Below are 15,539 nucleotides of genomic sequence, written 5' to 3' on the forward strand. Positions count from 1 at the left end.
CACACAGCAGGCCAGGGCCTGAGACTGTCTCTGGGGACAGGGACGGTGACACTCCAGTGACACTCAGGACACAGGGGTGGTGAGGGCTTAGAGGAAGTCGCTGCAGAAACCCAGAGCCCTGATCTTTACCGGCCCCGCCCCCTCAGGCAGCCCGGAAGAGAGAGGCTTTGTAACCACCTGCTGCTCTTCCTGACCGAGGGCTTCAAAGGCTTCAGGAACTGAGGATGTAGGTGGAGGGGGGCCTAGTTACACAGAAAAGGTGGGAAAGATTAGAGAGTTGAGTCAAGCTGCATTCTTCCCTCACCCCCACTCTCCTCCTCCTGAGACCACCGCTGACATGTTATTAGATGATAATCACAGAAAATGCTCTGGAATCTTCCCTCGGCAATGAGAAGATAACGCCCCATGGCTAAAGTGTAAAAGCCAGAGCACCAGACATCCATCTTCCCATCCAAATACCCTCAGTCACTGCCGTGTGCCAGGCATGGCCTCTTCTGGCCCACATATTGCGAGCAAGGTCTTGCGGGGGCCGACCTCTCTGCAGGAGGGTGATGACGCTGGCCCCAACCAGCTCACCAGCTGAGAGAGTGGACGCAGGTGGGGCTGCTTCAGTTCCCCCCGTACGGCACTGGGGGTCGGCGGGTGGGGATCTGCCAGGATAAACTTCAGGGACAGCAGCAGAGATGAAGGAAAGTAACTGAAATCCAAAGAGGCCGCCAAGAGTGTGGTAAGGAGGGCGACGGTAGGTGTGGGCTCAGTAACCATTTACGGAGGGCTTATTTGATTCCGAGAGCTTTCACGCTCTCCCTCACTTAACTCGGGAAGCAACCCGGGGAGGCCGACTTTCCTGCTACAGATCACAGAGCTGATGCCCGAAGAGGGCAGGTGTCCAGCCGGACGCCCCAAACACCATGGCCAGCAGCGCAGGGTCCAGGCTCCACGGCTTTCACCCCAGGAATTCTCAAACTTCAGTGGGCGTCAGAATCCGACAGAGAATCAAAAACACAGAATCCTGAGCCCTACCCAGAGACGCTAATTCCTTGGGTTGGCCCTGGGGCCCAGGAATCAGCATTTTTAACAACCACATCTCCCACGCCCGCCCTGTGGTTCTGGTGCTGGAGATGTATGGCCCACCCTTCACAGTGGCTCTCCGCTGCCCTCAACGAAAGAAGTCAACAGACAATTCTCTGCTGCTGTCTTCCCTACGCGTCCGAGGCAGGGTTGGCGGGGGAGAGAGGGATCTGTATTCCTGCCGAGCTCCTCAGGAGAGAAGAAATGGTCCTCCGAGGGAGCTCACTGAGTGGTTCCACAAACGTGTCCAGCGCTGAACTGGAAGCCCAGGGCAAAGGTCCGAGCCGACAGAGATTGCTTCAGGGCCAGCCACCACCCCAGACAAACAGCCCATTGGAATGGGCCCTGCCCACTTCTCGGAATAGACGGACACCACAAATAGCCTCGTGTCCAGAGAGCTGCATCCACAGCCATCAGATGAGACCCAGCCCTGCCAACACAGTAATTTGGGGCAGAAAGCAGGAATTTCCAGGGGAGAGGAGAAGGGGAAAAAGGAGGAAAGACAAAAACTCCTAACTTTGCTCCACGTTCATGCCCCCCCCCCCACCCCCCGGAGCCAGCAGAGCTGTCCTATCAAAAGTGGCCTCCTGGAAACGAAAGGGACTTGTGTTCAACTCCTCTCAAGAGAAGGAATCAGACAGGATCCAGAGCAAACACTGCTCCATTATGAGGTTCTGAGACACACTGATTCCAAGAAGATGGTAAGCAAGTAAAGCCCAGCCCTGCCTCCCATCTCCCCTACAGCACACCGACGGCACTGCTATTTCCTGCCCTCAAGCCCGAGCAAGGCCTCAGCTTGAACCGTGTGGGGCTGAGAAGCCGAGCTAAAGTGTCTGCACAGCATAGAAAAGGAAAGATGCCTGGAAAGAGGTCAGAAAGCAGAAGAATTGAGGTGAACAGTCAGAGCCTGCAGGAAGGCCTCCCACCTCAGAATGACTCAGTAAAGAAAAGGGCCCTTAGTCCTTCAGAACCAAGAGAAGAAAGATGCTGCATTGGGTTAAGTTCAGGAATGGTGCTGGACAGAAGTCAGGAGACAGAGAACAAAGAAAGAAGAGGAAACCCCAGCTGTCACATTAACCATACGATTCTTTATCTAATCCTTGACAGGGTTCCGACCCTTATCTTGCAATCCACATGGGGCTGTTTGATGTTAGGGATTAGGGAGAGTTGAAGTCAAGGAAAGGACATCCTGTTAACAGCATTGCCGGAAAAAGATCAAGAATCAGACAGGAGAAAGCAGCTGTGTCCACCTAAGAGGCCCGGACAGCCCACCTCCTTCAGCAGAACCTTCAGTTTGTGAGACTAAGGACTGATGTGTGGGGGTAGGGGTTGGACCAGGATCTGTGTTACCCCAGAGACTCCAAAGTCTTCATCACAGACAACAGGTGTCATCACCACAATCTGGGAAAGTAACGCCACCTCCCAGCACCTACGTACAGCTTTTAGTTGGAGCAGCTCTCAAGCAGGACAAGTGCCTATGACAATACCGCCTGGAAACTTCCCAGAATGGACCGCCCTCCCTAGTCACCCAACTCCTGGTCACTCCACTCATGAAGAATCAGCTCATAAAAATCACCTCCTTGGGGAAGCTGTCCTGCTTGCCCCCCATTGCGCTGACCCTGGGGTAATGTCCTCCCACATGCTGTGACCTGTTGATGCCCCTTGCACTTATATCCCTGAGCCTGATACATGGTGGTATTATGAGCCTTTAAGTACTGGCCTCTCCTTCTAGATTAGGAGCAATTACGTTTATTGATGGTAGAACGGATAGCATCCGTTCTTCATTTAGCACTTTTTTATCTGATAAACTCTGTGAGCTAAGAGCCCTCCATTTGTCTCACTTAATCCTCTTCTTTACCTTCTGCAATAGCCAATATTATCTCCCGCTTACAAAAGAAGAAATCAAAACGTAGAAGACCTAATGAACTTGTCTGAAGGAACATAGCAGAGCTAAAGATGGTGTTCTCAACCACTCTGGGTCTGGCAGGGTTCAAGGCACACAGTAAGGACCTCATCAGCTCTTCCCATTGAAGGAGTAGGATTGAATCACATCAGAAAGACAAATCCAGGTATGACAGTTCCTTCCTCCAACGACCTGAACTCTCAACTAAGTCGTCACTTTAATTCCTGTGTATTAACTTGTCCATCCATTTGTAAGCACCTGTTATGCCCAGAGATATAGGAGAGGTGTACTAGTCAAATTTCCAGTCCTCTGACAAGTTTCCCATTTAGCTGAAAGAAAAGGAGGAGAAAGGGGGGGAAAGGACAGGAGAAAAGATAAGGAAGAGGGGGAAACAAATCTCCAGAAAACAAAGGCCAGTATCCCAGTGAACTCACCACACGCAGAGAAGGCTCAATGCACTCCTCCGAGCACAGAGACTGATGAGTTGATGACAGGAGGTGAGCAGACACCTAGCCAGAAGGGAACACCTCACAAGCAATGGATCTTTTGTGTGTGTGTGGTAAAATACACATAGCATAAAACTTACCATTTCCACCATTTTTAACTGTATGGTTCAGTGGAATTAAGTACATTCATACGTACTTAAGTAATTCATCACCTCCACCCATCTCCAAAACATTTTTCATCTTCCCAAACTGAAGCTCCACACCCATCAAACAGTAACTCCCCATTCTTTCCTCCCCTAGTCCCTGGCAACCACCATCCTACTTTCTGCCTCTATGAATTTGAGTACTCTTTTGTACCTGTGGTATAATCAAAATGTATCTGCTCCTTTTCCCTGGTTCCCGGCACAAAGCCCTAAAAGCCCTTGGAATCCCGTGAGTGATAGGAGTGTCTTCTGTTACTCAGAAAGAACCCCTTTCTGTCACACTTGAATTTATGCTACTGAAGTGACTCAGAGCAAGGCCTGTAGATGGCCTTCAGATGGGCTAATCTCCAGAAATTACACAATTGGAGTTTGGAAACTTTCAGTCTGATCCTCCCCCGACCTCTGAAGAGGGAAAGGGAGCTAGAAACTGAGCTTTATAAAAACACATGAGCAAGGAAATTCGGTGAGCTTTCTGATGAGTGAACACATCACATCAGTGCCAGGAGGGTGGCATGCCCAAAAAGTTCCCCACATCTCTTCCATTTGGCGGTTCCTGAGTTGTATCCTTTATAATAACGAGCAAAGTAAGTTACCTTACCAGTAAATAAAATGTTTACCTGAGCTCTGTGAGCCATTCTAGCAAATTATGGAACCTGAGTAGGGGTCGTGGGAACCCACAATTTATAACCAGTCAGTGAAAAGTTTGGCTGGCCCCCAAGATTTGCAAATGGCATCTTAAGTGGGGGCAGTCTTGTGGAACTGAACCCTTACCTTGTGGGGTTAGTCTGCATTAGCTCCAAGTAGTCAGTGTTAGAATTAAGTTAAATTGTAGGGCCCTCAGTTGGTGTTAGAGAATTGGAGAATTGGCTGGTGTCAGAAAAAAATACACATCACTCCCTCATATAAGTGGACTCATAGAGTATCTCTCCTTTTGTGGACTACCTTATTTCCCTTAGCATAATGTCCTCGAGGTTGATCCTTGGGTAGCATGGGTCAGAATTTCCTTTTCTTTTAAGGCTGAATACTATTTCATTTCATGTGTATATCACATCTTATTTATCCATTCATCTGTAGATGGACACTTGGGTTGCTTTCTCCTCTATGGCTACTGTGAATAATGTTGTTATAAACATGGGCATACAAATACCTGGTTTAACTTCCTGCTTTCAATTCTTTTGGGTAAATAGCCAGAAGCACAACTGGTGGATCATATGGTAATTCTATTTTTAATTTTCTGAGGAACTGCCATACTGTCTTCCATAAGACTGCACCATTTTACATTCCCATCAGCAACATACAAGGGTTCCAGTTTCTCCACATTCTTGCCTACACTTGTTTCTTTTTTCTTCTTTCATAGCCATTCTAATGAGTGTGAGGTGGTATCTCATTGTGTTTTTGATTTGCATGTCCCTGATAAGGAGCATCTTTTCATGGGCTTATTGACCATTTTTATATCTTTTTTGGAGAAATACCTGTTCAAGTCCTTTGCTCATTTTTACATCAGTTTGTTGTTGTTGTTTTTGTTCAGCTATAGGGATTCTTTATATATTCTGGACATCAACCCTTATCAGATATATCACTTGAAAATATTTTCTCCCATCCCACGAGTTGCCTTCTTACTTTATTGATAGTGTTCTCTGATACACAGAAGTATTTTATTTTGATGTAGTCCGATGAATCTTTTTTTCTTTTGTTGCCCATGCTTTTAGTACCACAACCAAGAAATCATTGCCATCATTACCAAATCCAACATCGCTAAGCATTTTCCCTGTTTTCTTCCTATAGTCTTACAGTTTTACTAACACCATGTGTTGAAAAGGTTAGTGATAATCACGTGTCAATGTAGATTCATCAGTTGTAACAAATGTACGCCTGTGCCTCATAGAGTTCTCAACACCCTTTGTTGAAAAGACTGGTTATCGTGATGTGTCAGTATGGATTCAACAACTGTAACAAGCCCACCGCTAGGGTGGGGGATGCTGACAATAGGGGAGGCTGTGTGCTCAGGAGTGGGGGTAAGAACGGTAGGGAGAAATCTCTGTACCTTCAACTTACTTTTGCTGCAAACCTAAAACTGCTCTAAAAAAACACTTTTCTTTTTCTTTTTTCTTTTTTTTTTTTTAAGGAAAAGGTTTCCATTGGCCTTGGCTCCCTGCTTGAAATCATTTGACCACATATGCGAGGGTTTACTTCTGGGCTCTCTGTTCCATCAGTCTATGTTTGTCTTTATGCCATTACCATACTGTCATGATTACGACAGCTTTGTTATTAGTTTTAAAATCAAGAAGTGTGAGACCTCCAACTTTCTTGTTCTCTTCCAAAATTGTTTTGGCTATTCAGTGTCCCTTAACTTCCACATTAATTTTTCTATTTTTCATTTTTCTATTTCTGCAAATAATATCACTGGGATTTTCATGGGGATGGCATTGAATCTGTAGATTGTTTTTGGTAGTATTTTCATTTTAACAATATTAAGTCTTCCAATCCACAAATACAGGATGTCTTTTTTCATGTATTTATGACTTCTTTAATTTCTTTCAGCAATGTTTTATAGTTTTCCATGTTTATAAGTCTTTTACCTTTTTGGTTAAATTTATTCGTGGATTTTTTTTTTTTTTTTTTGATGCTGCTGTAACTGAAATTGTTTTCTTAATTTCCTTTTTGGATTGTTCATTGTTAGTGTACAAAAATACAATTAGGTTAAAGTGTTGCAAATTCAGTTTACAGACAGGAACTGGTTATTGGGAGTACAGCATGGGAGAGGAGGGAGGCAGAAGGAAAAGATAAGTAAATATGCCATGAAATCTCCTACCATTTTGAATGGGGCTTTTTCTTGGTCGGGTGTTTGCCTGGTTGCTGTCTATCTTTGACTAGAAGTGATTTTAGCTGGTTTTTAGTTTATTTAACATTTCCGGGGAGGGGGGCGAAGGTCTGACGCTTCCTGAGCCACCATCTTGCTGATGTCACTCTTCAAGGTCTAAGGCTTATTCCCCAAGCAGTGAGTGTATCTTCAAGGAGAGAACCAGACTGATCAGAGCAGAGACACAAGGCTGGGAGGGAATAAGAGACACACTGGATAGAAAGAAATGGTGAAGAGTAGGGGTCTTAGCATGCTAAGCTGAAGACTTAGACTCGATTCCCTAGAATTGCCAGGCACCTGAAACAATGCCACCAAAGGAACAAAGACAAGATAGAAGTCAGGCCAGGCCAACCTGGGCCTCCTCCAGTGCCCTGAGCTGCAGGTTAAAGAAACAGAAGGAGTAGGAAGGAGCATCAGCATAGTTCCACCTCACATTCCACCAGGGCCTGCCCGCCACCCCCAGGGTGGGAGTATATTTTAAAAACCTTAAATGAGGGGCGCCTGGGTGGCACAGTGGTTAAGCATCTGCCTTCGGCTCAGGGCATGATCCCGGCGTTCTGGGATCGAGCCCCACATCGGGCTCTTCCGCTATGAGCCTGCTTCTTCCTCTCCCACTCCCCCTGCTTGTGTTCCCTCTCTCGCTGGCTGTCTCTATCTCTGTCGAATAAATAAATAAAATCTTTAAAAAAAAAAAAAAAACCTTAAATGAATCCAAATTATGAGCCCCACCCCCAGCCCAGCCTCTTCCCTCAATCTGAAGTGTGAGTAGCTGAGCTCCCAATTATTCCACCGGCACACTGGACCAGCAAACATAATAAATCTCTCTGACAAGAACGTGGCTCTAAGCAAGAGGCTGCCTTCCCTAGGCCTGCTGTTCCTCTCTCCCAGTCGAAAACTGATCACTGGTCTCACCTGGGAAGCCAGGTGAACAGATAGGAGCCCCGGTCCCATCCCTAGAGAGTCCAGTTTAAGGAGGTCCACCTGGGGGCCCAGACATCTGTATTTTTACCCAGCCCCTAGGTTGAGGCAAATGATCACCATTTTTGCCTTGGAGCGTTGGTCTGGTTCCCTCCCCAGAGCTGCTAGCCTCCGAGCTCATTTCTGCTGGCCTGCCTCCTTGGTGAGGGCTTTCCGACTGACAAAGGAAAGCTGGAATTCACTTCCACTTTACCTTCCCCAGAAGTCTCAAACTGAAGTTTTATCTGATCCACAGTTTCGAAAGATGGAATATAATTAAACACACACACACACTCTTATGAATTAGTTATCAGCACTTACACGGGTTTCATAAGCCAGACACAGAAAGACAAATATTGTATGATTTCACTTATATGAGGTACCTAGGAGAGGCAAATTCATAGAAACAGAGAGCAGAACAGAGATAACTAGGGGCTGGAGAGAGGGGGATAGGAGGACTTATTATTAGATGGGTACACAATTGTTGAGGGTATATGAAAAAGTTTTGGGTATAGATAGTGGTAATGCTTATAGAACACTGTAGGAGGTTTTAATGCCATTGAATTGTACACTCACAAATGGTTAAAATGATAAATATTACGTCTCTTTTACAATAATATAACAACAACGATGGTGATGATAATAATAATAATAATAATAAATACAGACTTCACCTAAAAATCTGGATCTCTGGTTTCTCCTTAAAGAAAAAAAATGAGATCTGGCAACACTGGGTCATGCTTCGTATACCAACAGCTGGTGGGAGCCGATGCAGCTGCTGTCTTTAGATGGGAAATGGACTCTCACATTTGCTGTGACCCCACCACACCCCAAAGTCATTTTGACTGTCACATTTATAACACCTGGCCGGCCCCCAGGAGCATTTGAAGGTGTGGTCCCAGCCCCACCCCACTGCATGTCAGTCACCACTAGCCTCCTTCTGCCCTCCCAGACCTGGCCTATTCCTGTCCTCCAGTGCATAAGGGGAGGCCAGAAAGTGGTCAGCCACGTGGGCAGGCACTCTGTGTGCTTTAAGTAACAAGAACAATCACTAGAAGAGAACAAGAGTTTGCCTTCACCTCCCGCCAACTTCAATCAGACCTTGAAAGTCTTCTGACATTAGAAAATCCAGAACGATATGCTTAGACTTTAACATATGACCATGGCAAATGACCATGATTTGGGAACAAGAGTAGGCTGACCACCCACCTCCTGACCCTGACCTCTGAGTCAATCTCAGACACCCAGCCTCTCTGGTATTACCACATGGTCAGCCGGTCCAGTGAACACCTCAAGGCTGGCCTCGGTTTCCTAGCGCCCATCTTTATCTGCTAGAATCTATTTCCAAATGCTTAAATATGACGCGGTGCAGGACATGCTCCTCCAAATTATGGCACCCGGAATATTTTAAGCTGAGGGAGTTTCAGAAAACAGCAGAGTAGGAAAGTCACTCTGACTTCCTCCTCCTCCTCACCCTTCTTCCCTGAAACAGGCCTTAACCCTCCTGTAAGAGGTTCCCCCCCAACACCTGGAGCAAAAGAGCACGCTTACCTCTGGAGACAAAAGGATACCAAGGAGAATCATAACAAACAGGCCTTGCTCAGCTTCCTCCAGTTCACTACACGAACTTCATACTCCTAACCTGTCCTATTCCTCCATAATGGGGCACTTTTCATCAAACCTAGCCTAAAAGTACACAGGTCTAAGTGCTTCCTCATTTCCTTAGAAAGCCTCCCATATCATGTAATACTTATATTAAATAAATTTGGATAATTTTCTCCTGATAACCTGTCTTCATCAGTGTAATTTTTAGACCCAACCAGGGCCCCTAAGAGGGTCAAGGAAAACACCCCCACCCCCACCCCCTAAAGAGCATCATTGTTCTAGATCTGTGCTGTCCAACCTGGCTATTGAACACATCTCACCAGTCCTGGGAAATGTGGCGAGGCTCTAAGTGCCCAATACGTGCCCATTTTCAAAGACTCAGTAGGAAGAAAGAATGGAAAATAGCTCCTTGGTGATTTTATTATATAGATCACATGTTAAAAGACTATTCTGGATATATCGGGTTAAATAAAACATACTACTAAACATAGTTTCACCTGCTCTTTCTACTTTTTAAAAAATTTACATTTCACCCATTTTTAATGTAGCGAGTAGGAAATTAAGTTGTACACGTGGCTTGCCTTATGTTTCTATTGGACGGTGCTATGTTTCTATGGTAAGGTGACTGCACTGGACTGATCAATCCATCCTTATCCACGGGGGATATATTCCAAGACCCCCACTGGATGCCTGAACCTGTCTAGACTACGTGTTTCTCTATACCTACCTATGATAAAGTTCAATTTGTAAATTAGGCACAGTAAGAGATTAGCAATAACTAGTAATAAAATAGAACCATTGTAACAGTATACTGTAATAAAAGTTAAGCAAATGTCGCCTCTCTCTCTCTCTCAAACTATCTTATTGTACTGTGCTCACCTTTCTTACCATGATGTGGGACGATAACATGCCTGTGTGATGAGATGAAGCGAGGGGAAGCACGTGGCATTGTGAAATCGTGTTAGGCTATGGATGACCCCTCCTATAGGTCAGAAGGAGGACCATCTGTTTCCAGGTTGACTACGGGGCACTAAAACCATGGAAAGTGAAACCGGGATAAGGGGAGACTCCTGTATTTTCATAACTCAAAAAGCAAACATTCTCTCCTACTCTTTTTCTGGTTGGCACTGCGCTCTCACTGCCCAAGGACCTTGAGGAAGTCCCTCCCCATCTCGGTGTTATACTGGAACTGACTTGGTCCCTTCGAGCTCCCTCCCACATCTCTCCTGTCCAGTGCTATCAAGCTATCACCAGACTCTAGGACGGGGCTTTCTTCCAATCCTTCTGCTATCACATCGTCCGCATCACTCAAAACCCCATATGGGTCATTTCCCTGGAAGCAATGGAACAAGCGTTGCCCAATGCCAGGCTGTCACCACCTATGCAACTGGCCAGAGCCAAAGGGAAGAGGCTCTGTTGCAATGCTAAGACTCCTTCCCTCTCTCACCCCAGCTGAGGACTCACTGGTTTCTTCTTCCCAAAGACTGGAGCCCCACCTTCTTGTGACTCTTGCTAGGCTCCAAGAAGCAGAATCGATCTGCCCTTCAGCAGTTTACAACACAGTGGGTGGGGAGGCAATACTAGTGCCAGGGACTTCAAAACAGAAGACAGGTACAGAGGTTCTCAGATTCTGGAGAAAACTGCTGGATACTTTATCACCACCAACAACCAGACACAAGGGGCAAACTTCCAACCTCACAATCCTGCCCTCCCCCCTTTTTAAAAATATATGGTTTAGGGGCACCTGGGTGGCTCAGTCAGTTTAGTGTCTGACTCTTGATTTCAGCTTAGGCCTTGATCTCAGGGTCAGGAGTTCAAACTGTCTTGGGCTCCACGTTGGGCGTGGAGCCTACTTTAAAAAAACAATTAATTAATGAAAAATTAAAAATTAATTTAAAATTTTAATTTAAAAAATAAAAAATATATGCTTTATCCACATGACAACTCAATATTGGCCTATTGACATAGGCTTTTGCAGATGGAATTGCGTTCAAATCTCCCTTCTACCACTTAGTAGCTGTAGGACCCTGGATAAATTTCCTCCATTTATCTGGTCTCAATTTCCTCACCCGTGTAACAACAGGGACAAATTCCACCTACCTCACAGAGTTGAAAAATTAAATAATAGGTGAGAAAATGCTTGCACATAATAGGTGTTTGATAGATATTAGCTTCCTTCTGCTTCAATGTCCTCTAAGCAATTAGGCAAAGAAGATATTAAATCTCATGGAGAACTGAAAATAAACCCTTTATACGCTGATCCAGGCTTTTATTTGTTTGGTTGTTTATCAGAATCCTATTGCCTAGTACAATTTTAAAATCTGGTATGGGAACTCTGCAAAGGCAGGGACTATCTTCGAAGCCCTAGCCCAGTACCTGGCAAATGGGAGGCACTAGGTGAATGCTTGTTGAATGAATGAATGAATGAATGAATGGTGAATTTGATGCAAGCAAATTTGCTGGCGCATGTGTGGAGTACCTAAGAGGCACTAGAAGAGGGAAGTCAGAATGACCAGGGTACAGAGTTTAGCTGACCAATGTGAGGTTTGCAGGCCAAGAAGAATTACTCTGTGGAATAGCATCTGAAGTCTGTTTACTCCGCGGAGCCTTGTTTTCTAAGCGGCAAAACTCAGGGTACTCTAATACTATCTCTCCTCCATTCAGCCGTGCCTTACTCAGAAAGAAAGGTTAAATAAAACACATGCCAAGAACCAAACATAGATATTCATCCCGACATGAGGAAGCATAAACAATTCAGTTTTTCATACATTTTTAAAAGGTTAAGCCAAAAAGATCAGATTGAATAGATGGCTCCATGATACAAATATATGCTGTGAGGGTGTTTTTAAATGTAAAATTCTCAGCATTTCCTGACCTTGGTGGGGAGTGGGCACGGGGAATGAGAAACTAATCTTATTACACTTTAAAGATGTATCTGGTGTCAAATTCCCTCACAGGTGTGTGAGGAGGGGTCTGAAAACCTATTCGTTTATGCTTTATGGTTTACAAAAGAATTTTGGATTCTCTGATCTCGCCAGGCCACCGGAGGGGCTTCTCCCACTTAGCAACCCTGCTCTCCCCAAAACAACGGGTCTGAGATTGCAGTGACTTCCTCTGAAGCCTGTTCTGCTGCTCATAGGGAGATTGAACCCTTGGGAAATTGGAAAGGTCCTGCCCTTCACCTGCCAGCTTTATCCTCCTATAAGGGAAAAATCCTATAAGAACTACAGGTTACTGGTCATTTGTTAAATAAAATAAAATGAAAACAACTGCAGGTGCTTGGGAAGAAGTGGGACCTGGAGGCAGTGGTCTAGATAGAAAAGGACTCCATAAATACTTGCCTCAAATATTTGGAGAAGGCAGTCAATAACATGCCCAAGGTTTTGAGTCGTAACCTCACCGAGATGCATAGAATTTGCGATTCGCCTTTCGAAAAGAAGGAAAGAAAAGGGATAGGGATAGGAGCTTTCCACGCCTTCCCAAAAAGGTTTCTAGGCCTTGGAAGTTCAGAGCGAGATTTCTACTCCATCCTGCTAGGCTTGGCTCTAACCCCCAGGGAAGCCGTTTGGCCCAGAGCACTGTTTCCACTGTCCTGGCTTCAGCTGTGTATAAAAAACGGTAAACACGGGGCCAAACACCACCAGGCCAGAGCTCTGTGATTCTCCATTAGTACGGGAGATACTGCACTCTAGGAAAGCCGGTGGGTCAGGCTAAAAATATCCACCCAATTCTGACGATCCTAGAAGAATCTGATGCCCGTGGGCTGCTCCCTGAGAAAGAACAGCTTTCCTGAAATCCCAGGTCTAGGCCGGTGGACTGACAGGGTCAGGAAGGAGACCATAAACCCACGGACGTTCCAGAAGCATGCTTTCTGCTGGGGGAGGAGAAACTGTCGGTAAAGGAAAAGGTCTCCTCCTTCGGTTCCCCGGCCCTTCACTTAGCCAGCCATCCAGTCACAATCCCTCACTCCCACCCAGCCACGAAGTCCCCCAGAGTCACAAACGCTGCTGAAGTCACAAGACTGCAGGCTCCCACACAGGTGCCCTCAGGTACAACCTAACACAGTGAGCCTCACAATGAGCTGACGCCCATTCCCCTGGACACCCGCCCACTCCTCGACCCACCTGGTTGCCAAAGACAGCTATGGAGCAGGCTGTTGACACCTCATCGGCCCCGAACCAGACTGAAGCGATGCGGGACGGCATGCCCAGGATGAAGACCTGGGCCACAGAGCAGATGACCTGGCCTAGGACCGTGACTGGGAAGAGATGTGGCTTCACGCTCCCCAACTTCACCCAGGCCCCCAGGCAGTTGAGAGCAGAGCCGGTGAGGGCGATGGTGCGCAGGCCGAATTTCTCCAGCAGCCAGGCGACCGGCAGGAGCAGAGGGATGTAGGTCAGCATGTAACACATGGACAGCCAGTCGATGGCAAAGGCACTGACCCCGTAGAACTTCATGAAGATGTTATTGATGGAGCCGTACTGTATCCACTGGAAAGCATTGCACATGGAGTAGAAGCTAAACAGCAGGACCACCACCCAGCGGCGCCTGCTCACCTTGATCACGCTGAGGTCCTCGGGGCACGAGCTACTGGGGTTGGCCAAGCCACCGGGTTGGGCCAAGGTACTGGGGTGGGCCGAACTGCTTGGGTACGCCGACACGCTGGGGTGGATGGAGACGCTGGGGTGGGCAGACACGCTCGGGTGCACCGACACGCTCGGGTGGATGGAGGCGCTGGGGTCCGCCCGGAGAGCAGGCTCCTGCGCGGGGGTGCCATCGTGCTCCTGTTGGCTGGGATCTTCATTCACCATGACCACAGCCTCTCCTGAAGCCCAACACAGGTGCTGAGGACCCCGGCAGTCTTAAGGGACAGTGGCCTCGGCTGCTCCCTTAGAGCTGACAGGGCACTTGCCCCGGCCCACCCCAGAATAAACGGAGAACCGAGCCTGCGTTAAAAAACTGCGAGCCGAGCTCCTTTCACTCACCCCCAAGCTTCTGTTCCCACTTTTCCTTGGTGTCTTTTGCCACCGACCGCTGTCCCCTAGGCCGGCCGCAGACACCTCAGCCCGGTCCTGGCTGCGGGTGCCTTGAGTCCTCACCAGGGGTTCAAGTCAAGTTCAGTCTCTCAGTCCTGGAGAAAAGTTCGCGCCTGGCACGGAGCCTCTAGGTGGGAATCGGTTCCGCTCCGGGGTGGCTTTGGGGCCCCGCCCCCTCGGGCGCACGTGACCGCCCCACCCCCGTCCAGCCCGGCTTCCCCCACCCTCCTGCCCCCCCTTTCCCTCGCGCCTTCTCCAGCCCGGCTGGTCCCGCTGCGCAGTTGTTTCGCCACAGCTTGCTGGGTGCATTCCTCCCCCACGCCCTGGGTGCCATGGAAACCGCCGGGTTAACCCCCACCCCCTGCACTGCCCCTCAGGTTCATTTGCCTCTCCCAGGGGACCCCGCCGGAAAAAATCCCGGAGCTCTGCCGAGGTAATCCCACAGATAAGAGTCTCCTCGCCCGGGTCCCCATCCCCTGAGCGTGGGCACCAATGCCGGTCGCCTCCAGAGTGCTCTGGGGAATCCAAAAGGGCTTCCCGACTTTTTACCAATTGGCTGAGCTCCCAGATCCTTGCCGAACTTTCCGCATAATGAGATTTGTAGATTTCTCAGTCTGGTTGCGTTCTGCCAGTACCGGGAATTGCAGGAAACTCCTTTGCTGGTTGCTTTGCCTGCGTGATGAGGGAACAGAAGGCAAGCTGAGGACAAAGCAGAAACTTACACCCTGCAACTCCTACCCACCCCGCCAAGGAATGTATGTGACATTTCTCAGGCACTCCTGGCTGCCCTAAAGGAAAAAGAAATAGTTAACCTATAGAGACCACAATCCTGCAAGACTTGAGTCTCCCTCAGTTTACAAATGTCTTAGCAGTCTACAAGAACAAAGCTATCAGTAACCCAGCTTCCAGAAGGGAGTGTAAATAGAATTAAATGTCTTGATAACCTGCAGGCCATAGACAATACTTCCAGGAAGCCAGGAAGTTCCCAACTATCTTCACGTTAATGTCTTACTAGAAGGGTAAACAGCCTTAACTTGACAATGGCAAGACCTCTGGTGTCCTGTGAGTCTTCTTTAACATATGAAAGTACCTTCCCGACCTCCCTTTGCCTTACCTCCCCCAACCCCATAGTATATAATCAGCCACCCCTCAGGACCCCGGGGCCGCACCTCTTTCTGCCCACGGATCCTGTCCCCGTGCTTTCATAAACCACCACCATTTTGCACCAAAGACGTCTCAAGAATTCTTTCTTGGTCGTCGGCTCCGGACTCCGCTCCACTGAACCTCACCTATATTCCAAAACCACATCATGCGGACGTGGTCTTTTCCTGGGGAACTCAGATTTGTACCTGTGAGGTAGGCCCCTTCTTTCCTGTCGGTCCCTCGGCGGCCTCCTAGGCCAGCACCTGTGGGTGGAGGGTAGCTGGGAGTTTGGAGTCTTTAGAGCCGGCGGCGGCG

General features: G+C 47.7%; 1 protein-coding gene across 3 annotated transcripts in view; it reads right to left on the reverse strand.

Annotated features, from left to right (window-relative positions):
- Positions 1-14,282, reverse strand: part of FLVCR2 (FLVCR heme transporter 2) — a 50,700-nt gene extending 36,418 nt beyond the window's left edge. For 2 of the 3 annotated variants that reach the window (XM_057318567.1, XM_026519470.3), the window contains exon 1: positions 13,170-14,255. In XM_057318567.1, the coding sequence (XP_057174550.1) occupies positions 13,170-13,856 (687 nt within the window). In that variant the 5' untranslated portion in view covers positions 13,857-14,255. Of the gene's footprint in view, positions 1-13,169 lie in introns of all 3 variants that reach the window. The other variant, XM_026519469.4, reaches the window with a different exon arrangement.
- Between the last annotated feature and the right edge of the window lie 1,257 nt (positions 14,283-15,539).

The sequence above is a fragment of the Ursus arctos genome, unplaced genomic scaffold (genome assembly GCF_023065955.2).
Source record: "Ursus arctos isolate Adak ecotype North America unplaced genomic scaffold, UrsArc2.0 scaffold_25, whole genome shotgun sequence".
NCBI lineage: Eukaryota > Metazoa > Chordata > Mammalia > Carnivora > Ursidae > Ursus > Ursus arctos.